The 24,655-nt window shown below is 42.0% G+C and overlaps 1 protein-coding gene across 1 annotated transcript in view; it reads right to left on the reverse strand.

Moving 5' to 3' along the window:
- Window positions 1–2,924: 2,924 nt before the first annotated feature.
- The window catches only part of LOC108539980 (uncharacterized), a 56,299-nt gene continuing 34,568 nt past the window's right edge, over window positions 2,925–24,655 (reverse strand). The window contains 6 exon segments of the mRNA XM_017888954.1: window positions 2,925–2,963; window positions 5,892–5,993; window positions 10,686–10,766; window positions 10,768–10,884; window positions 20,679–20,761; window positions 23,717–23,779. Coding sequence (XP_017744443.1) covers window positions 2,925–2,963; window positions 5,892–5,993; window positions 10,686–10,766; window positions 10,768–10,884; window positions 20,679–20,761; window positions 23,717–23,779 — 485 coding nt within the window.

Below are 24,655 nucleotides of genomic sequence, written 5' to 3' on the forward strand. Positions count from 1 at the left end.
AAAAAAAAAAAAAAAAAAAACAGCAACAACACATACACTCGTTTAATTGGTATTCCAGAATAAATTGTTATTCATTATAATCAACCTGAATGAATGCAGCCTTCCTCTGGCATGTTTGTGGGATTGGACACACCGTGAGTTCCCTCACGAAATACTTCATAAGATGGTAAAATTCAACAGCAACTCTAATCTAGACACATCCCTGCTGAGGCCCACTTGGTTACCCTGGAATGCATCACAGAGCCACACCCAGCCACTCTGCCCTCTACACGCTAGGCTTTGTGCAGTGTTTTAAAGCACGTTTCACTGTGAAAGTCAACACTCAGGCCATGAGATACCGGCTCTGAGAAGCCTGTGTAATATCACAGGGAACATTTTAAAGAATCTCCTGAATTAATGCAGTGATTCTCAAGCACTAATTTTGCCTCCTCCTACCGCAGCAGGGACATTTGAAAATGTGTGGAAACATCTTTAGTTACTATAACTGGACAGGATGCTACTGGAGTCTAGCGAGTAGAGGTCGAGATGCTGTCAATCATTCTGCAGTGTACAGGATGGCCTCCCAGGATGATGAATCATCTGATGCAAAATGTCAATCATATCAAGGTGGATGATATGATTTGGCTCTGTGTCCCCACCTAAATCTCACCTTGAATTGTAATAATCCCCACTTGTCAATGGTGGGACCAGGTGGAGATAATTGGATAATTGGGGTGCCTTCCCCATGCTGTTCTCATGATAGTGAGTCTCAAGAGATCTGATAGTTTTATAAGTGTCTAGCATTTCCTCTGTTTGCACTCATTCTCTCTCCTGACACCCTATAAATAGGTGCCTTATGCCATAATTGTAAGTTTCCTGAGGCCTCCCTAGCCACGCAGAACTGTGAGTCAATTAAACCTCTTTTCTTTCTAAATTACTCAGTCTCAGGGAGTTCTTCATAGCAGTGTGAGAACAGACTCATATAGTGGAGAAACCCTGTTTTAAAGGGTCCACTTCCCTACCTAATATATTTATTATTAATTACTTAAAAAATATGAAACACAGAACTGTAGTCCAGGCTGTTCTCAGAACTAAGGCTTCAGCAACAACAAGGCAGAGTCCCTGCCCTGAGATTTCATGACCTTGGGCAAGATACGTAAACTCCTGAAGGTTGGTCCCTTATCTGTAGAATACTAATAATAATATCTAAAGTGTACATTTTTATTAAGGATTAAATAAGTTTATAGACAAGTTCTCTTTTGTACCTCTCCTCAAATCCCATGTCCCCTTCCCACCACCCCTTCGGAATGATTTGCAACATCTTATCTAAGGGACTCCTTTGGTTTTAGATACCTTCAATTGTCAGTACGTTCTTGATCATGTTTGATGAAAACACACATTTTGATGTTAGTCCCATCTGGTAATATTCCTTATTCTTTGCTTTTTCACATTTGCCATGGGAGTTGCTGATGCAAGCAACAGGTAGAAAAGTTTAAGGACAAAAGGAACACTTGCTAAATAGAAGTTTATCTGCCATCAAAAGCCATCTGTTGGTCAACAATATTGGCAGACTGGCCATAGTACAGCAGGTACGGAAGCAGGCTGTGGGAAGTACATGACCGTTATATAGACAGACAGCCCCATGGAAATAGAATTCCACAGCAACTTTGAAGCCATGTACAACTCTCAACCTAAGTTCCAAAAAATCTTCTATGATGTTTCAATTTGCAAAAGAGAAGTATAAGCAGATCCATAGAAATTAAAAACGAATAATCTCCAAATCTCTAAACTTTGTTCAATGGTGTAAAAGGATCTCTAAACTTTGTTCAGTGAAGTAAAAGTACTTATTCTGCTATAAGGTCTAGGCAAGTCCAGAAAACTTGCCCCTTAGTATGGCAATGGGACAGCATCAAAGCCTCACAGTTGTTCAGTGCTTACAGGAAGCCTGGTGGCATGTCTCAATCCTTACAAGAGCCAAGAGAGGTGGATGCTGTAGAGATGACAATGGTGTGGCTCAGGAAGGCTGAGGAGTGGGTGCAGCCTCTGTGGTGTAGACCTCTTTAGACCTTCTTCAGCACCAAGCATAGTGCCTTGAATTATTCAATCTTTAATGTTTCCTAAAAACAAAGATATGCATAAAGACTTAATTTTACGGGGTCAGGAGTCAAGAGAGATCGTCTACTACTTTGGGTGTGTCCATTTTTAGATTACTTCATGTTTGCTTACAAAAAGCCAACTGGATTTCTAACGTAAGTGTGGTCTAGGCATATGTGTCCCCATTTCCCTGATGGACTTTTCCTAAGCCAATGTACAAGCTCCTCAGACTGAAAGAAATAACAGTTTTGCTGATCCTGTGTTGAGAGTAATTATTCAACTTTTGATAAGAAGGCATAATAGATTTCCCCAATTCAGGTAACAAAAGAGGTCAGGGTATCAGAAAGGATTCAGAGACCTGTTTGTGGGTGCACAGTTTTCTATCCCTCATATCTCTATATAAGAATATCAAAGTGTAAAAATGTGATTCTGTCTTGAACTTCTACTCACATGGGTGAGATGAAATTTTAAATATCAATGGCTAAAGCAGCTGAGAAATGATCAACTAACTACACAGAATATAAAAAGACACTTCACTTGAAATCTGAGAGGAGAATGTAAAAATGCAATACTTGCGTTTGAGGTGTTTTTCTTACTTATAGTTTCTAAAGGTTGAGAACGTTGGGTGTGATGTGACAATTCATTTTGCACCAGCCCTGCTGTCAAGGCCTTCACCCAGATGTCTGTGTTGAGGTCCCAGACTTCAGAAAGATGAGAGAACACGTCGACCAGGATGACAGAGAGAAACCCCAAAGCCATATGTGAAACTTGATGACAGAGAGAAACCCCAAAGCCATATGTGAAACTTGATTTCTCCACTGGCCAGGCAGCAGGAGTCTGAGAGCCTTGATTTAACAGCTGGAATTTGAATTTAATAAAGCCTCAAACAGCTGCAACAAAAAGTGAAAGATTTCTGACAAGTGACCCTGCTAAGTGTGGATAAATTCATTGTACTAATTAATCTTACTCTAACAGTAAAGTAATTTGATTTGAGTATCTTCCACTGAGTAGGGCAACATAATGGACAGTGAAATATACAGTTTCCATTGGTAAAGACTATAAATTAAAATTTTGATTTGTGTTTGCTTTGCTTTCAACTTTTAGTAAAACCCATGGAGATTAAATTGGTCGTCAGAAGGCACACTACATACAGTTTGGTACCTGAATACAATGACAAATAGACATACATTATTTTTAAAAGTTTTCAGTATTCCACTGCCTAATTTCTTTTTCTCAGCAAGAAAATTGCAGTTTTCAAAGCATTTGATTTTGCAATGACTTATAACTAAATAGTAAACCAATCTTAGAACCTGTCTTTTAGTGAACATATGTTCTCATTCATGTTGGCAAATATGTAAGGATGAAATGTTGGTTGTCAGGTGTACATATATTCAGCTTTAGTAGGTAATGCCTAATAATTTTCCAAAGTATTTTAGCAATGTTAATTAATATCTTGTAATGTTAATGTTATAAAGAATAATGTTTTCTCCTTTTCTACTGATTATTTGGGCTAACGTATTGCCTTATATGTTACTTTTTCTTGGAAATGCAGCCTCTATGAAATGAATGTAGATACTTTTAACCCATTGATCATTGAACTCTCTTCCTAAAGGGAGTTGATACCCTCTGTGGCACCCTCATCTGGAGACAGACGTCCTGAGTTTTATCTATTTTCTTCTGTTATGAGTAAGCTATTTAAACTCCTTGTGTTTCAGTTTTGTCACCTGCAAAATTGGGATAATAATAGCTCCTACCTAAGGGTGCCATAGTGTGAAATAAATAACATTATATATAAAGTGATTAGAAAAGTACTAGACACAATGTAAGGGCCTGAATTATGGGTTAACGCAATAAATTATAACTGCAATAAACTGATCAGTGGAATACCATTTTATTTGCCATTTTTCTCTTGGCTGACTTGCCAAAAAGTAATAAAAGAATAAAAGAAGGTCTGCCAGCTACTTCTGGGAAATAGTTGTCTCTCTTTAAAAAGAGAGAGATAACTGGTCATGGTGGCTCCTGTCTGTAACCCAAGCACTTCGGGAGCCCGAGGCAGAAGGATCGCTTGAGCTCAGGAGTTTGATACCCTTCTGGGCAACATAGTGAGACCCCTGTCTCTACAGAAGAAATACCAAAATAGTTAAGGGGGCATGGTGGTGCATGCCTGTGGTCCCAGCTACTTGGGAAACTAAGGCAGGAAGATTGCTTGAGCCCTGGAGTTTGAGGTTGCCATGAGCTATGATTGCATCATTGCACACTCCATCCTGGGTAGGAGAGTGAGACCATGTCCAGAAAAAAAGAGAGAGAGAGAGAACTGCACAACGGAAATATTTTTGTGCTGCTCTCACTATAGATTGGAAGTTTTCAGGTGTGGACGTGATATCTGGAATTTCGGCAGCCACATTTGACCCTGAAGAGACAAGAATGAATAGAAAGCCAGAATCCCAAAATACCCCGATTGAAAAGGAAAGTCTGGTTTCCTGATGACGCCAGAGATCTGTGGACACAACTTGCATTGACCTGCCTTTGCATTTGCTGTTAAGTACCCAGCAACCATAACTATCATTAACCTGTTTGTTAGGTGTGCCATGTCTTGCAGTCAAGGTATCCTAAGTGATATAATTCAAAAGCCAGAAGGGGTAAAGACATCCCAAGGGATGTAGGAAAGGTTTTTCAGATGTGCCATCACTCCCTCTCCTCACTCCTGAAGAGAGGCTTCAGGAGCAAGCCGACCGTAGCATTCTATACAAATGTACAAGGTTGCAATCAGCGTCTCCTCGTCTCTTTCATTCTTCCTTCCCCCTTTCTTCTTTTGCTGGCCTCTTTTCTGCTCCTCAAGCACACCAAGCATCCTCCTTCCTTAGGACTTTTTCACTTGCTATTCCCTCTGCAGAAGGTTACTTTCCCCAGATGACCCATGCCTTTCTCACTCATGTTCTTCAGGTGTTCAAACATCACCTGGGAGACAGGCCTTCTCTGTGTAAACTAAATCAAGTGCAAGCACTTCCCCTCACTCTCTATTGTCCCTGGCTTGTTTTATATACATCGGCACAGTCATCACAACCTGATAATTCATTGTTTATAGCCCCTTCCACCATATTATCAACTCTCAGGAACTTTGTTATTTATTTTTTGCCATATCTCCAACATGTATAAGAGTGCCTAGTACATAGAGGGTGAACAAGAAAAATTTGTTGAATAAATTTCTTCTACAGACATGGATGAAACACCTACTAGATACCATTTTATACATAAAATACATAAAATAATTATACATTTTATGTATAAAATTATACATAAAATAATTTACTAGATCTGATGAGCTATCAGTTTTATACACTTAATGTGAAAAGTAAAGATATCTTAAGGGAAGCATAAAAATCACATTCTAGATATAGAATAAAACACATTATACTACTTTAAAATGCATTCACCCTTTGAAATGAAAATATAAGAGCAAAGAATTCGTGTTGATTAATGACAGTTGGTGATTTGTAAGAGCTCCCTATTATTGCAAAATCAATGCTTCACCAGCTTCTGAATTCTCAGACAGATATGGATTAATTTCTATTGACAGAAATAGCAAAGTCTTTATTCTTGGGTCTGAAAAGAAGTTTATTTTAGACTAAGATGTTTATGCATATGATTCATTTCCTAAAGCCCTGAATATTAAGACATTCTATGGTGCGCTCATTAAAACCCTGCTTTGGAATCTCACTTTGGCATTACTTGATGCTGTTTTCAGGGTCTGTACCTTTCTAGGTTTTTGACCCCAAACCTGACTGTAAGATGCTGAAGAGCAGACACTGCATTTTCACATTTCTTGCAGGCCCACAATGCATCCTCAAAGTGAACACAAGCAAAAAGTCGGCACCAGGGATGTGCTCAATCGGGAGGAGGTACCGCTCAGCGGATGAGACCTAGGCACGGAGATCAAACAAATCAAGGTGAGATTTCTTCTCTGCCTCTTACTATCTGTGTGACTTTAAGCAAGACCTTGTCTCTTTAAGCGTCAGTGTCCACACTGACAGAATGCATGTAAAAAAATCAATATTTATCTCCTTAATTCAATCAAATCAATAGAAAAAACAAATAGATAAATATTGTCTAAAACAAATAATAGCATTCTCTAATTCTGATTTTCTCCAAATGACTATTTCATCTTCAGTTACACTCTCTGACTTCCAGAACATGGATTTTGTTCCAGAAAAATTTCCCTTTAAAGCCTGCCTCATATCACTTCTAATAGTGCTTTCGTCTCCTTTGCATTTTCTGAGTATTCTCTTAATCTGAGATTCTCTAACAAGTTTTGTCGTCTAATTTCTATACTTTAGAACATTCTGTACTCATCCAGTGGACATTCCTATAAGGACAATTTAGAGAACTGGATATCTATGAACTTTTTTTTTCCGGTAAACCACAGATCTATACTTAATACGTATGACAGTGTCTTAAAAATACACAATTTTGTACACATTCACCTCAAGGCTTGACATTTGGGTCCCTGTTAGAAATACATATGTTTTCTGCTAATACTTTTTAAACTATCCAAGCAGATAACAACACACCCAGAACACAAACAGCAAAATGTTTGCAAGAGAATTAGTGTAAAATGCCGGGAACACTTACACATATCTTTCTTGGTTTGCAGGCTCCTCTCTGAAAAAAAGAGTCCAAATGGCTCACGTGCCACGGAGAAGAAATCTCTACAAGTTGCAGCATAAATTAATGTGACATGGACCTTGCAATAGAGAAGTCAATTCTTAAAATTAGAAATCAATTTCTGACCCAGGAAAATGAGTTGGAACCAGGTAGTAACCAAATATCTCTATGGAGTATTCTTTCTAAGACAGGTGGGTGAGGTCTGTAAATCTTTCAGGATAATTAAACCAGTTAATTTAATGCAAAACACAGCTTTTTGTTTTAAGATTTTTTTTTCCATTGAGAATCTTTTAGCAGTTGGTGATTGTCTCTGAGACTTTAACATCTTTCTACTTTTATCTGCTTTATTTATAATATTTGTATACTCCCCAATATTGCTCTTTTGGGGGCAGATAAAGGGGCAGGTGAATGGCTGGGCTCGTAAGCACAAAAATGACATCCATTCTCTATCTACATTTATGTCTCTTCTATGCATTCACATCTATCTATCTATCTATCTATGTATCTATCTATCTTCTATCATCTATCTATTGATTTACCTGCCTATCTCTCCTGTATCTGTCTTCTATATCTACATTCATACCTTTTCTATATTTATACCTTCATTCATATTTGTGTTTGTGTATTCTACAGATGTATCTACTTTATATATTTTACATCTGTATCTAAATCTGTATTTCTCCATCTATGTAAGTTTTTCGGTTCTCCACTTTATAAATCCTGTTATGGGCTCAATGGTGGACAGAGCCAAAAAAGGATTTTGGAGCCAAAAAAAAAAAAAAATCCTTTCAAATGTGGCTTGCTTGTAAATATAGAAATAGTGCAGTTTCGCCACTTCAAAAATTACCTGCTGGGCATTTTTTTCACCTCTGAGAATGGAGTTTGACTGGCAGTGAAATTGATGGCTAAGAATTTAAAATGTTTCTCATAATTCTTCTTGAGGAGAGATCTCACCTTAAATCCTGCTGAGTTGATCAGTGTGTTTGCATTATTGGGATATTAGAGTTTAAAGTTGCATCTATTGCAGCAGCTCCCTAGTATGAACTTCCTCAGAAGGGAAGTAGAAGTTGAGCTTAAAAAGAAATTCCATCACCTCGAAGTAAGGTCACATTCGAGGTGTCTTTCAATGCTACTGATGCATCAAGCCACTTGTCTATTTTATCTCTAGCTAGAGAGAGACAGATAGGTATCTATATTCATAAATCTATCTATCTATCTATCTATCTATCTATCTATCTATCTATCTATCTATCTATCTATCTATCTGTCTGTCTAGCCATCCATCCCTCCATCCCTCTGTCCATCTGTCCATCCAACTGTGCATACATCCATCTATCTATCTATCTGCCTACCTATACATCTATCTATCTATCTATCTATCTATCTATCTATCTGCCTACCTATACACCTATCTATCTACCTACCTACACATCTACCTATACATCTGTCTCTTTCTATCTACCTGCCTACCTATATACCTGTCTATGTATGTATGCATCTATCTATCTGCCTTCCTACCTATTCATCTCTCTATCTATTTACCTATCTACCTACATATCATCTATCTGTCTGTCTGTCTGTCTGTCTATCTACCTGCCTACCTACCAACCTATATATCTGTATGTCTATCTGACTATCTAATTGAGAAACTGGGCAGGCAAAGTGGTTAATTTATAGCATAAATTAAATCATGTTGTTCTCGTGCTTAGAAGCAACATGACTTCCCATTTTGCTTAGAATGAAATCCAAACTCTCCACCACGATGGGCCAGGCCTGTGTGACAGCTCCTGCTTCTGCTGTCCACTTCGTGCTCTTCTCCTTCCTCCATCCCTACAGCCACAATGGGTTTCTCTCTGCACATCCAGTGACAGAGAACGTTTAGTCGGCATCAGACCTCTTTGACAAGGTGACAGTTTAGCCAAAGGAATCCTGCATGAAAAGAATCTGGCCCTGCAGCAACAGGGCAAAGGTTTTTTAGCCTTCGAGAGCAGCTGGTGGAAAGGTCCTGAGGGGTAAGGAGCCCAGCAGGCATTGCAATGCCCTTTGCAACCTCAGATCATTCTGCTTAGTGCTCTCCAAACACTCATCTGAAATGACCTGGATGATTTGTTTGTTGTCCGCCTCACTCATACAAGTTCAATGAAGGAGGAGACTGTCTTGTCTGTGTCATTTCCCAGGACCCTCAACCTCAACTCCTGCATATGACACACTAAGTGCTCAGTGAATGTCTGGGGAATAAAGGAGCTGGGTGATTCTTTTTTCTTTCTTTTCTTCCTTCCTTCCTTCTTTTTTCCTTCTTTCTCCTTCCTTCCTTCCTTCGTTCCCTCCTTCCCTTCCACCTTTCTTTCCTTCTCTTTCTTTCCTTCTTTTCTTTCTTTGTTTCTTCTTTCTTTCTCTTTTTCTTTCTTTCCTTCCTTCCTTCCTTTTTTCTTTCTCCTTCCTTCCCTCCCTTCCTCCTTCCTTCCTTTCTTTCTCTCTCTCTCTTTCTTTTTTTCTTCCTTTCTTTTTTCTTTCTCTTTCTTTCTTTCTTTCTCTCTCTCTCTCTCTCTCTCTCTTTCTCTCTTTCTCTTGAGACAGGGTCTCACTCTGTTGCTCAGGTTAGAGTACGGTGATATGATCATGGCCCTCTGCAACCTCCATCTCCTAGGTTCAAGCAATTCTTCCACCTCAGCCTCCCAAGTAGCTGGGACCACAGGTGCATGTCACCATGCCCAGCTAATTTTTGTAGCTTTTGTAGATATGGGTTCTCACCATGTTGCCCAGGCTGGTCTCAAACTCCTGGGCTCATGTGATCTGCCTGCCTCGGTGTCCCAAAGTGCTGGGATTACAGGTGTGAGCCACCGAGCCCAGTGGGCCCTGCATCTTTCTATGCACAGATTTTCCAAATTCAACGTAGGTAAACTCGTGGCTGCTCTCCATCCCCGTGTTCCCCCCTATTGCTGGTTTCTTTGCAGAATCCCTTCTCTTGTTGCCTCTTGTCTCTACCCTGGAGAACCAGGTTCACCTCTTAGCTATTACACAGCCTCACCTCACTTCCAGAAGTAACTATAACCCTTTGAACACCTGGTTGATATCTCTATTAGCTGCATTTGCTTACAGAACTTACTTGTCTGGGTTAGAATTCTTGTTTTTTCACTTACTGCATAACTTTGGGCAAGGTGCTCACTTTCTGTAGTACTGTTTTCTCACCTATACAAATAGAAAGCATAATAGCCCTTACCCCATCATGTTGTTAGGAGGATTAAATGAGCTAATACATAGTCCACCCACAGAACTGCAGGCGGATGTCATGGTGGCCCACGAGCAGACCCAAAAAAGACCCCTGAAGCTTAAAAGCATCGCAGAGCTCAGCGTAACCAAGCAGAAGAAGAAGAAGAAAAGCCAAGACAAGGCGAAACTCAGGGAAGTGATGGAATGAGCAAAAAGATGAAGGAGCAGAAGCAGGTGTGGCCGGGACAAGCGGACCCCAGCCCAGGTGGCCTTCAAGAATCTGCAGAACAAATGGAGAGGATCCTGAAGAAGGCATCCAAAACCTCCAGGCAGAGCATGGAAGACTTCAGCTGACACCTGCTACACACACTCCAGGAGCATGACGAGGTTCCGGCAGCCAGCTGGACGACGTGGCCTCCGCCCTGGGGATGGCGCGGCAGCTTTGGGAAGCGGGAGTCCACATTGGAGTAATGTCCGTTTCCTTTGGTATTTTCTAGAAACACTGCTTTGCATGCACCCTCAAATCTCCTCCTGCAACAGTGCTTTTCAGAGCTGGGCACCCTCATTCTGGAACTTGATTAAAGTGAAACAGTCCATTTACTCAGTGTAGGTTTCTTGGTGGCACACAGAAAGTACACCTTTTCGTGTGAATGGGAAGTTTTAAAAGCTTATCCAGAAGTAAAGGCCACTTTTGTGTCCATGTCTTGTAAAAATGTTTTTACCCTCGAGCTGTGTCTCACCCTCTGAGGCCAGCCAGCTGTCTTCGCCTGGACGAGATGAACTGCAGAGGATGAGGGGCTAATGCCAGCATGACCTGCAGGGTGCAGACTCCTGTGAGACCCAATGTGGGTGCCCTTCCAAGCCTCCTCCAGCTGTTACCTGCAGGCCCCAGGAAAGCCACTTGCAGCTTTGTGGTCCTCCAACGGCCTCCTCGGCCACCTGGCCGGTGAGACAGTGCAGCCTGATAGAAAAGCAGCCATCTAAGGCGGGGATGGACCATGTGCCTCGTCCCTTTCTGAGTTTGTCCCCCTAGATCCACCTTCCAAAAACTGCTAATGGGCACCCCAAGGAGCCTCTTGAGTTTACTCAGAGTTGACAGATCACATGAGGCTCTTTGGCATCCCTGTGCCCTAAGGACACCTCAGGGGTGACACGACCAGGACGAGCCCCAGCACAGACAGACATGGGTGCAGTCAAATGGTAGAGCCCAAGTACCAGTGCTGGAGGGCCAGGAGGGCCTGTGTGTGCCAGGTAAGGGTCCACCTGCATGTACTATTGGGAAAAATGGTCTCTTTGGGGGAGAAATAGCCTCTGTTAATGTAGATATTTAAAGAATAACAAAGGCAGAAGAGAAAATCCAAGTGTGGAGTTTGGAGTTGTCTGCAAACTGTAGAATAAAGCAAAACTAGTTATTAAAAGTGAGCTCATATAGACAAATAAGTTAGAAAATCGATGTATTATCATAGTTTGATAGATATTTGCTTTTAAAATTATAATTGTAAAAATCATAGTTCTTTGAATCATCAGTCTATATAAACTTCACTCTCATCAGACTAAAATACATTTTAGTACAAATGAAGGGATGGCATTTCATTTATTTTAGAATATTTTCACAGAAGATTTCATACATCTGGCAAAATGTAATTATATGTTAAATACATATCTCATTTCCACATTTAGCGTATAAGAGGAAAATTATTGGAGGTCAAAATTCCTCTTGAAATTCCTTTAAATCAACTGTAAATTATAGAGTATGCATGTATTTGTGTATATAATCCTTTTAAGTAATAACTATGCCTCTCAAAGTGTTGAAAGTCACTGAGTTAGACCAAAAATTTAATGAAAGAGAAAACAACACACAAATAGGTAAGAAGCTGTCCAGTCCTTATCATGAATCCGGCATACTGGAGAAGCCACACGTGTTCCTTCTTGCCTGCAGGGTTGACTCCATTGGGTTCCGCTGCTGACCTCAGCAGACAATCCTAGATTATCTTGTTGTGAAGATTAAGGAGATCATAGACAACACCTTGCTAAGGACTGAGTTTTAATGCTGGTGCTTTAATTATCCTTTCATGCTACAAAACCATGTGAGGCAAGGTATGAACATCTAAGTTTTTTTTAAAGCATCAAGAATTCCAAAATCAGGTACAAAATCAAAAGGCAGATTTTCAAACAAAACCTTTGAAAAGTGGTTCTTTAATGCTTAAAGGATCTTCCCCTTTTCTAGAACAGAGAAGTGTCAAGAGAAGTGAGCAAGAAAAAGTTTCTTTGGACAGAGCATGGTGAAGAGTCATCTTTGTGTTTAAAGGCAATCTTGAAACTCATGGGCACTGTGGGCTGGGATCTGAGTCCTGCTTAGGATGTGTGAGGCCCAGAAGGGCTGGTTTCCCGTTGGGTATCAGAGCTGGGAGGTGCTTCTAATCCTAGAAGGGACCTGGGCTCTCAGAAGGCACTGGAGGAAGGAGGCTTCATGTCCTGTGCACCAGAAATGGGTAAGTCCCGAGCTGACTGTGACATTTGGCATTTATTGTCCAAAGAGAGATGTGTTTGAATATGAGCATGTTTGCTATTGATAATTATGCATAAAAAATAGACAAGGCTGGGAGTTACGCCAGGCAATCAGAACTCTGTGGTCCTCTAGCCATGCAGAGAACCAGCCTGGAGCCATTGAAAGGGCACCCTTGGAGGGCAATGCAGCCTGGGCAGAGTCAGAGTGGGGTGGATGAACAAATAAAAGCAGTTGTGGAGGTTCAGGAGGGGTCTGCAGAAGTACACTACGCATAGCTCAGGGGGATCGCCATCTGAGTGCCCGACAGGGTACCTTCCAGGAGCCCAGAGAACGAATCAGACTGAAACTTCCACCAGACCAGAGACCTCAAGCCAGCTGAAGACAGTATGTCACAATCTCTCCTATCTCTTTTGTGTCGTTTCTTCCCTTTCCTTCCCCTCCCCCTCACCAACCCTGGAAAGATTAGAAATCCTGGAAAGAAGAGAGGGGAGAGAGAAGAGAAACTTTTTCCACCATTTCCTGCCAAAGTCTTCCAGCTAGAGCTGGGAAAGGAAATAATTTAATGTAGAATTGTATTGGAAATTTTCCACGATATTTTGAATTGATTATTCTAATTTAGACTGTTTGCAACTTTTTGGGGAACACAGGACTACTACTGACCCTAAGAGAGGTGGTGGCAAGTCCTGGGCTAGCTGAAATTTTCATCCATTTACAGGAAGGATTAACTCACTGGAGAAAATTGAAGGGCTCAAGGAGACAGAATAATTGCATTTTAATGATATCCCATAAATTGCATCTTCAGTGTACTTATTACTAGTGATTTTCTTGTGTTTCCGTTCCTCCTATTAACCAATACTTACAAAACACTGTGTGAATCACTTTCTTTAAGAAATACAACTATGATATGACTTCAGCTTACTGAACACAGGTTGTTTAAAGTTCAAAGCATTCGTGTAAATGTTTTCATTCATCTAATTCTTCTTTACAACAAAAACATAATCCCTCCGGCTTATTACAAAGAAAATCCCCCTTAAAACATTTTGAAGATATTAAGAAGTCTGATGTATATTAATGTCTCCCTCAGCTTCCTACAAGTCAGTTTCAAATACTTTTCACATTTTACTTTCAGGCTTCAGATTGTGACAAGGGGGTCAATTTGGTGAATAGAAATATTTTCAATACCCTGCATTGAAAAGACTGCTGCTGGATCCACATCCTAGGTTCAGCTTTTATGAGCAGTGGGGCTCGGGGAGGGGAGATTTACTAAATACATGATCTGGAGGAAGTATAAATAAAATAGTAATAAAGAACAATGCCTTGAAGATTGTAAACACTGACAGTTGGTGGCTGAGTTTTATCCTATCATTTAGGATTTTTTTTTTTTTTTTCATCTTAAGGACAGAATTGCAGCAGGAACCAAGTGAGAGCAGAAGTTGTCTGGGGCTGTTTCTGGGAGGCTGGGTGTTGGGGGTGGAGGTGGGGAAGGCAGGGACCTGAGTCCCAAGGACTAGAACGAAGCCAGTGCCTTTCTCTTCCTTCCTGTAGATCTCAGCTTGTCTGGCCTTGGTTTGGACTCCTCTGTTCCCACAGCAAAGTCTTCTCCACAAGGTTAAACAGCACCCATCTCTCTCTCCAGCCTTTGTCTCTGGTGGCAAGGCTTTCACTCCAGTTTTAAACTTTTAAAAATCTAGAGAGAGTCTCAGGCCTGGATCGGTTTCCATGCCTATCCTGAATCTATCCTGGGGGAATAGGCAGCTAAGACTGTCCAGGTTGGGCCGGGTTCCTCCATGAGGTCAGAGGAAGGATGGGGTGCACGCTGCTGTAAAAACTAAAGTAGAGGTTCCTCTTCAAAGAGACTTTCCTCCCCATCTAACTAGGAATAAATAGTAACTTCTCTTAGAAGCAAACTTTATTCAAAGACCTGTGCTAACATTCTTAAATATCTGCTAGCCTTAATGAAGAAATCAGTGTACTTTACGTTCTTAGCTCCCACAATTTAGCCTAAATATTTCCCCTGGCATACTTATACTGGACCAAGCAAGCATTAGGTCGTAGCCTGTTCCTCTTCCTTATTTGGAGGTGTTTTTATCTTTCTCAGCATTCCAAAAGTTACTTCCGCCCTCCTTTGTTCTCCTCTGCCTTTGCCTCTTTTAAAAAATTCTAAGTTACTAACTAGCCAGTCGGGACAGACACAGAATGTGAGGTCCCGTTCCAGCAAACAGAAAATGGACATAGCAGCAGGGTGGACGCGTCAGGTTATAAATGACCCTGTCTCCTGTGTTCAGTGTCCTCTCGTGGCAAAATTGCTGGCGAGTGTACTCTTTCTGCAGAAAGTAAAAAACAGTCTTGCTAAGAAAATTATATTTATGTTCAAATGCTACTTCTTTGCAACATCAAGAAACAAGCATTTCTAACACTGCTAAGAAAAAGGAGGAAAAAGCCTTGGAGCAGGATCAAACAGAAAGTTGGAGAATATTAGTTGTCAATGTAAGTCCACTCAGTAAGCCTCTGAGTTTCTACCAGAGGCAGGCAGATACTGCTGATCGCTAAGGATCCAAGGACAAGAAAGGCATGTGGTATCCCTTGCAGATGGCACCCATTCACTGTGAGGAACAGAGCTGTCACCCAACAATCACAGCACACTGTGAGGAGCTAGCGTAGACATGTTAGAAAGCAGCATTGTGGCAGCTCTCAGAAGGGGTTAGTGGTCTCTGCCCTGGGCAGGTAGGCACCAACGACCTCCTAAGATTCTTGATTGAGGCCTTGTAGGATGAGTAACAGTGTCCCAAAGACAACAGTAGGAGTGGCTTCCAGACAAGGCATGGAATGGCATGGCCGCAGGCAGTACCTGAATGGTACCAAATTTTGGGATTCAAAGGAGTAAGCAGGAAAATAGAAGAGTTGCACCTACTCATGGATACATGGGCAGGTGTTAGCACGGAGGGTATTGCCGCCGCGCTAAAGAGCTGGCAACTTGTTTCTTAGCATGGTTAAAAAATAAGCTGGTGATACGACTATCATGAAGAATAGTAACAGGGCCTCATAACTGTGGGCTCTGGATAGGCACCATGCTTTGTGTGCTTCACCCTGTGAACAGGTGCTGCTCTAGTTCTTTTTTATTTATTCATTTTTGAGATGGAGTCTCACTTTGTCACCCAGGCTGGAGTGCAATGGTGCAATCTCAGTTCACGGCAACCTCCACCTCCCTGGTTCAAGCAATTCTCCTGCCTCAGCCTCCCGAGTAGCTGGGATTACAGGCAAGTGCCACCACGCCCGGCTAATTTTTGCATTTTTAGTAGAGACGGGGTTTCATCATGTTAGCCAGGATGGTCTCAATCTATTGACCTTGTAATCCGCCCATCTTGGCCTCTCAAAGTGCTGGGATTACAGGCGTGAGCCACCGAGCCCGGCCGGTGCTGTTCTAGTTCTTACGGTGCAGGTGAGAAAACCAGGCTTAGAAGATCTGTATGCTTTATCCAGGATCCCTCAGACAGTAAATGGCAGATCTGGAAAGTCACTTCACTACACTACACAGCCTCTTGAAAAAGGCAATGCATGTGGCAAACAGAATATAGAGAAATACTGAAAATGAGGCATTATTACTTTCAAGCCAACGTCAGAACTAACAAATAACTAACATACTGGACATTATAGAATATGTGAGCTCACAATTTGCCCTGTGAAACTCATCAGCATCATCTCAACTCCTCAAATGTCCACTTGAGTGGGCTGAATTGCAGTTGTATTTGTTTTACTATGATTTCTGTGAACCATGTTTTGAATTTCAACATTTCTTCATCAGAGAATAACCAACAATGATTTCAGGGAAAGAACAAGTTCCACTTTCTTACTAAAACTGGCTATTTCTTTTTTATTTATTCATTTATTTTTATGAGATGGAGTCTTACTCTGTTACCCAGTCTGTGATCTCAGCTCACTGCAACCTCCACCTCCCGGGTTCAAGTGATTCTCCTGCTCTAGCCTCCTGAGTAGCTGGGACTATAGGCAGGCACCACCACACCTGGCTATTTTTTTTTCTTTTTTTGTATTTTTAGTACAGACTGGATTTCACCATGTTGGCCAGGCTGGTCTCAAACTCCCAACCTCAGGCGATCCACCCATAGCCTGAGGCCTCCCAAAGTGCTAGGATTACAGGCGTGAGCCACCATGCAGGTCAAGAGCCGGCTATTTCTTGAAGCATGCATATGTATATAATAACAGTTCATATTCATGGAGCACCTGTTCCATGCTGAGCTCGTTACAGGTGGTCTGCATCTGAATTGCTAATTAACTGCCAAGGACTTAAGTGAGGTTGCACAGAAAAGGATTAAAGTACACACACAAAAAACAGTTACCGATTATGACAGAGCATTGTGGCCAGCCTTGAAGAGAGCAAGAAAAGAAAAAAGAAGAAAAAAAAAAAATGGGAGAAAGGGTACACCAGGATGAAATAAGCCAGCTAAATAAGCCACCTTAATAATCAGAAGTTGACTTCTGGAATCCATTTTTAATGTTAATTATTGATACTTTGAGTGCTGGGATTACAGGCGGGAGCCATCGCACTCCGCCGGTGCAGCTATTTTGTAGCTATTTTGAGATTTTTTTTTTTTTTTTCACGATGGTAACCAAAGAGGGAAAATGTCTAAGTGCTAGCTTGACAGCATGGAGATTTTTTAAGGGTTGTCTTAGTTGTCTGACTTCTGAACTTTAAATATTTATGGAAGCATTAATAATAAATCCGTCTTTGCTGTTGACATTAATGGCAATGCCTGATCCTAAGGCATGGAGTTCACCTTGGCCTTAGAACCCCAAAGAAAAATTCCATTTGTCTCTGAAATAAGAGGCACCATTATTGGGAGGAAAAAAAAAAATGCCTGCCTGACTCCAGAAATTCTTTCCATGGAGAACTTTCCTGATTAAGTTTCTAAACAAGCTTCACTGCAGATGTTCTGGGTATCTCTGTATTCATTTCTTACACGTTTTCTGAGATGTGCTAATTTTTGAGAAAACACTCTCCTCCCTACCTTCTCTTTCCTCTTAACTATATGGTATATATAACCCATGCCTTTGGAAGAATCAATTTTATGCTTTGTGAAGCCTTCAAGACAGGATATTGGTGAAAAATCAGGCAAGAGAGGGGGTGGAGGGGATGTATTAGTCTCTTCTCACGCTGCTAATAAAGACATACCCAAGACTGGGTAATTTATAAAGAAAAAGAGGATAATGGACTCACAGTTCCACGTGGCTGGAAAGGCCTCACAATCATGGCAGAAGGCGAAAGGCATGTCTTACATGGCAGCAGGCAAGAGAAAGCATGTGCAGGGGAACCCCCCTTTATAAAACTCTCTCTATAGATCTCATGAGACTTATTCACTGTCACAAGAACGAGAGTTTCTGGGCCAGAGTGAATGCTTTCATCTACCTCAACCTTTTGCTTTAATAATACACACAGGAGACTGGAGAAATGGAGCACTGTCACTCAACTTACTGTTTTCAGCTTCTTACATTTTTTCCCAGGTTCTTCTCCTTAATTCCTTCAATTCCAAAATAGCTGTGGGCCAAAGACGATATTTGTATTTACACCTAAGCTGCTCAGGTGCCTCCGTGAAAAGAATGAAAACTCTCTTACCTCTCCCCACAGGGCCAGCCTATTTGTAGGTATAAAGTCTGGGCTGTCTAAGCAACGCGAAAGGAAAATATCTTGGGCCTTTTCAAGCTGGGAACGGCTTAAGGCAAACCTGCCTCCCATTCTATTCAAAGTCACCCCTCTGCTCACAGAAATAGATGCATATCTGATTGCCTCCTTTGGAAAAACTTCTCAGAAACCCAAAAGAATGCAACCGTTTGTCTCTCACCTACCTGTGACCTGAAAGCTCTCAGTGCGGGAGGGGGAAGCTTGCTTTGAGTTGTCCCTGTCTTTCTGGATGGATCTAATGTACTTCTTACGTATATTGATTGACAGCTCATGTCTCCCTAAAATGTGTCAAACCAAGCTGTGCCCGGACCACCTTGGGCACATGTCATCAGGACTCCCGAGGCTGTCACCAGCGTGCCTTGGTGTAATAAATAAACTGTGGCAAAATAAACTGTGTAAATTAACTGAGACCTGTCTCAGATTTTCTGGGTTCACAGAAATTTTACACTAAAGGAAAAAAGAAGTTTCCTTTAGTAAAAATCCTTGTTGAAACATCTCCCATTGCATCTTAAGGCTGTATATTTTCCTTCCTGTCATGTTGGTGAAACTTTCTGATGGCCCACATCCATTTGAGAGACAGGACTGGCTGGATTTCCTAGGCCGACTAAGAATCCCTAAGCCTAGCTGGGAAGGTGACCCTTCCAGCTTTAAACACGGGGCTGGCAACTTAGCTCACACCCGACCAATCAGATAGTAAAGAGACTTCACTAAAATGTGAATTAGGCAAAAACAGCAGGTAAAGAAATAACCAATTGTCTACTGCCTGAGAGCACAGCGGGAGGGACAATGATCGGGATATAAACCCAGGCATTCGAGCTGGCAACGGCAACCCCCTTGGGGGTCCCTTCCCTTTGTATGGGAGCTCTGTTTTCACTCTATTAAATCTTGCAACTGCACTTTTCTGGTCTGTGTTTGTTACGGCTGGAACTGAGCTTTTGCTCACCGTCCACCACTGCTGCTGGCCGCCATTGCATACCCGTGGCTGACTTCCATCCCTCTGGATCCAGCAGGGTGTCCTCTGTGTTCCTGATCCAGCAAGGTGCCCATTGCCACTCCCGATCGGGATAAAGGCTCGCCATTGTTCCCACACGGCTAAGTGCCTGGGTTCGTCCTAATGGAGCTAAACACTAGTTAGTGGGTTTCATAGTTCTCTTCCATGACCCACGGCTTCTCATAGCGCTATAACACTCACTGCATGGCCCAAGATTCCATTCCTTGGAATCTGTGAGGCCAAGAACCCCAGGTCAGAGAACACAAGGCTTGCCACCACCTTGGAAGTGGCCGCCACCATGTTGGGAGCTCTAGGAGCAAGGACCCCCAGTAACACATTCATCCTTGAATGAGAAAATGTCTGGTCCAGCTTGGTATTGTAACGTAAACATGGTGGGTGCATTTTTTTTCCTTGAATTCCTTCACTATTTACCCAAATTTTCATTCTAACTTTCTCGAATGGAGCATAGTCAAAGCGAATGTCCAGTAACCAAGTAATCTGAGGGATGGAGGACTGGGGCTGCCAGTGGTCTAGGTAAGGAAGTTGCTCTGTTGCTTAGTCTTCTCTATGTTGGGGGTTTCCACTGCTATAGGGAGCAGCCGTCGGAATCTGGATTTTGGTCTGGTCTGGTGTCCATGCCGACAGCTCACACGGCCAAGTTCAGCCCCTTTCGTTATTTCTTTCTGACCCAGTAGAGAGATGGCTGGCCATTCTTGGCTGGCCCCTGCTGTAGGTCCTGGGGGACCTGCCTGGGACTTCCCATCACTGGTGTTTTATAAGCTGATCATCTTTGAATGAAAAGGGCTCCTCAGTGATGTGAGCCACACCTGCCTGGTGGGCTGCCCTCTCCGTGTGCCCACTCTCATTCACAGTCAAACACAGTGGTGGGTTTGGCCGAGTTCTCTGTACCAGCTGATGCTCCTTAGGGTGCAGGTTTCTGGAAGCCCTGCTCAATCTGCTTTCAACAAAACAGAAGAAGTCACTGATGAATAGAACTACAAAGCCCAAGAGTAGAACTGACTGACTAGACTTAGGGGCCGGAATAATGAATCCAGTCTCTCTCTCCTTCTCTGTGTCTTTGGTAAATGTTAGATTTCATTTTCAGATTCCACTCACCATCTCAGGCTTCTATGATCCATATGTTACTGATACCTGAGGAAAAAATGTAGTATCTGTATCTGATAACTTCTTAGGAGTCCCAGAACTCACACTAATAATCAGCTCCACCTCTTGAAAATTCATAATAATCAGCTCAACCTATTCAAAATCCCAACACTTAACTGTGGCCACTATGTTCAGAGGGATGGAGTGAAGAGGACTGGAGAAGCCCCAGTCATGTGCCTCCTGGTTCCTAATGACAGCAGCAGGGAAGAGGGTGGGTTTTGATGCTTTAATTGGTCAGAAGGAAAACCTCATTACAATTCCCAGGTAATAAAAATAACTTAATGTAAATAAAATTTGGTACTGTGAGCCTAACAAATGAGTTAGCACACAAACAACATCAACAACAATTGTCTGCCCTGATCGCCACTAATTACCTCTGGGTGAGGCAGGACCGTTTCGCCAGAAGAGGTTCTGCGTCTTGTGGCTATGGATGACTCTCTATTCTTGTTACCAGCCCATGAAAACGATACAGCTCCGATTCGTGGAGGAACACCAGGTTCTTCATCTCAAGTCCAATTAGAAAAAAATGATACAGACACACGTGGAGTAGTTTTAAGGAGCAGAGAGTTTAATAGGCAAGAAGGAAGGGAGAAGACAAAAGGAAGAAGCTCTGTACAGAGACAGACAGGGGGGTCTCCAAATCCAAAAGAGGAAACCCCAAGTGAGATGGATACCCGCCAGGCATATGTAGAGGCTGGAGGAGGTGGTGTCTGATTTGCTTAGGGGATTAGTTTGACCAGGCATATCATTTACATGGCCCTGGAAAAAACTGATCCTCCCACCCTAGTCTTTTAATATGCAAATGCAGGCCGCCATGATGTTCCACACACTTGGGGATGGGTGGGGTGGCCATGTTGCCAGGAACACCTGGGGCAAGGGCGCAAGGGCGAGAAGGCAGAGGGATTCTCCATGTTTGGGTGGACCTTGTTTCTAATGGCTGACATTTGCATATCAAAGGTTGCCTGTTTGGCTCTAAGAGCTGGGGCTTTCCAGCTAGACAAGAAACGTCTTTAAAAATGAAAATTTCCCAAGGACCCCTTTTTCTCTCTATCTGCCTAAAATAATTTATTAAAAACTTCTACCACAAAAGCATCCTCCTTCTTTAAATATTCCTTTGTTTATTTTACTAGGGGGAAAGAGCTAGTGTTGACACCATTGTTCAATTTAAAGACCTAATTGAAATTACTCGATTTTACATAAATTCTCAGAATAGGTATCAAATTCCCTGGGTCCATAATCCACATAAAAAGAGAGATTAGGGTGTTCAGCGCCTTTCTTAATATGCAAAACTAAAATTCTGGATGCTATTAATAAGATAGTCCCTTCTTTTTCAGACTGTCAGAAACATTACAGCCAAACAAAGATTCTGGTTTACTTTTCTCAAGGAAAGTGGAACTGATGTTGGAATTGCGAGGAGATTTAGACATCATCAGAAAACAGCTCACGTCATGATGTTGGAACCTTTCTTCTTTAGTTCTGTCGATGTGATATAAAAGAGTATATATTTTATTTAAATTTCCATCTTTATTCAGTTACAACTGATAAATAAAAGTGTAGACAATTAAGGTGTACAATATGATGTTTGGATATACGTATACATTGTGGAGTAATTACCACAATCGAGCTGTTGAACATATCCCATCTCACATAATTACCATTGTGTGTGTGTGTGTGTGTGTGTTTAGTGAGAGCATTTAATATTTCAATCCTTAGCAAATTTCTAGTCTATAATACAGCACTATTACCTATGGTACTATGTATAATGCAGTACATAGATCTCCAGAACTTACTTATCCTACATAAGTGAGATTTTGTACCCTTTGACCAATATCTCCTTATTTTCCTCTCCCTGCAGCCCCTGGCAACCATCCTTATACTCTCTGCTTCTATGAAGGTAATTAGTTTTAATCCACCTCCTAGGGGTAGCAGTTTCAGTAATCAAACACTCACATTCCTGCATTGATTAGCAAATGCCTAATCAGAAAGTCCACACTCCAGAAGTTCTCACTAAAGCCTGTCAGCTGTCATTTTCTATGTCTGCTCAACACTGGAGGGCTCACTAGCTAGTGTAATTTGTCTAGAAGTGCTTTTTCCTTGGAAAGTTTAGTGGTGTGTTCTCTAGCAACATGGATGTAGAAAATGGGCTTTCACTGACGAGAAAGGCGGATGGAATAAACTGAATCAGTCACTCCCCACACCTGCAAAACAAGGTCTCGCCGTCTCATAAACCCCACACCCTGTACTTGTAGGGAATACACATGAAGTCAAATGCCTAAACCACACTCCATCCAGTCACTGAGATGGCAAATTCTGGTTGCCAGATACCAACTGTGATGGATTTCTTCTTTTAGAACGTTGTCATAGCTGTCTCACGGGACTCTTTTAGGGCATGTGTTATGGACTGAATCGTGTTCCCCAAGACTCATGTGTTGAAGTCTTTGTTTTGTTGTTGTTGTGGTTGTTGTTATTGTTGTTGTTTGAGATGAAGTTTTGCTCTGTTGCCCAGGCTGGAGTGCAGTGAGGCGGTCTCCCCTCATTGGAACTTCCACCTCCCAGGTTCAAGCGAGTCTCCGGCCTTAGCCTCCCAAGTAGCTGGGATTGCAGACATGTGTCGCCACACCCAGCTAATTTTTGTATTTTTAGTAGAAACAGGGTTTCACCATGTTGGCCAGGCTGGTCTCGAACTCCTGACCTCAGGTGATCCACCTGCGTTGGCCTCCCAAAATGCTGGGATTAGAGACGTGAGCCACCACGCCAAGCCTCATGTTTTGAAGTCTGAACCTCCAATGTGACTGTACTTGGATATAGGGCCTTTAAAGCACTAATGAAGATTAACTGAGGTCGTAAAAATTGAGCCTAATCCAGTTTGATTTGTGTTCCTAGGAGAAGAGGAAGAGACATGAGAGATGTGCACACTGAAAAAAGACCAAGCGGGGACACAGTGCGAAGGTGGCATCTGCACGCCAAGGAGAGGGACTTCAGAAGAAACTGAGCCAGCCAGCACCACACTTTCGTCTTTGACCTCCAGCCTCCACAACTGTGAGAAATACCTTTCTGCTGTTCAATCCATCCAGGCTGTGTCATTTTGTTATTGCAACCTCAGAGACCATTACAGAATGTGTGGTTAGATCACTTACAAGGATACAGGATCTGGGTATCGTACAGTCTACAGAATGTATGGACCGCTATGTTCCTGATTGATAATATGTATTATCAAATACTCACGTGTATGGCAGAATTTGTCCTAGACTTTGCTAACACTTTGTTTCCTCTTAATCTGATTGTGAAGTTGGAGAAAAGGCTAATCCCTTGCCCAGCTCAAACTCTGACAACTATGTAATATTATTTCAAAAATGGTTGCTCATGACCCAAAGGGCTGAGGCTACTTCATGGCATTTGCTCTTTGACTCACCTGGACAATCTCTAGAAATACACCTGAAGTCGCCTGATGAAGTGCCCAATATTTCCCATTGCTCTAGGTATTTTTAGAATGGAAATGAGATGATAATGAAGCCTGAGGTCTTCTTGAAGTCATTTGGTTGGCTTTCTTGGCTCTAACCAGTTTCAGCTGGTCTGGTTACCAAGGGAACATTTTATTGCAGGCATCCTTAAAGAGTAACAGAGTTAGGATTGGATAGAAATTCAGCTTTGTCATGTAGGCATTACACTAGGTAACACTAATACCAGGGAAGAGAGTACCCTTCTCACGAGTGGGTCTCTGTCACCAAGGAGGTGGTGGGGTGGAGCTCTGGCTGCCAACCAAACCCTACATCAAGACTTTATTCTCTTCTTATGCTCTAGAATTTCACAGTAGTATTGGAGATAGGACATTTCCTTAAAGAAAGATGGAAAGCTATAACAGGTTGCTATTGATCCACTGCATACAAACAGCTTGTCTGCAAATTATTCTGGTTGACTTGTGTCCAGTCCTGGTCATACAAAGCCTTCAAAGACTCACCGGTTCATTGTGGAAACACAGCCATTTAAAAACCTCCCATGTTGGCCGGGCGCAGCGGCTCTGTAATCTCAGCACTTTGGGAGGCCAAGGCAGGTGGATCACTTGAGGTCAGGGGTTTGAGACCAGCCTAGCCAACATGGTGAAACCCCATTTTTATAAAAAATAAAAATTAGCCAGGCATGGTGGTGGGCGCCTGTAATCCCAGCTACTCACGAGGCTGAGGCGTGAGAATTGCTGAAACCTAGGAAGTAGAGATTGCAATGAGCAGAGATCATGCCATTGCACTCCAGCCTGAGTGTCAGAGCGAGACCCTGTCTCAGAACAGAAACAAAAACGACAACGAAAAAACCTCCCATGTTCTTTTTTTTTTTTTTTTTTTTTTTTTTTTTTTTT

Source organism: Rhinopithecus bieti, unplaced genomic scaffold (genome assembly GCF_001698545.2).
Source record: "Rhinopithecus bieti isolate Rb0 unplaced genomic scaffold, ASM169854v2 scaffold_574, whole genome shotgun sequence".
NCBI classification, from domain to species: domain Eukaryota; kingdom Metazoa; phylum Chordata; class Mammalia; order Primates; family Cercopithecidae; genus Rhinopithecus; species Rhinopithecus bieti.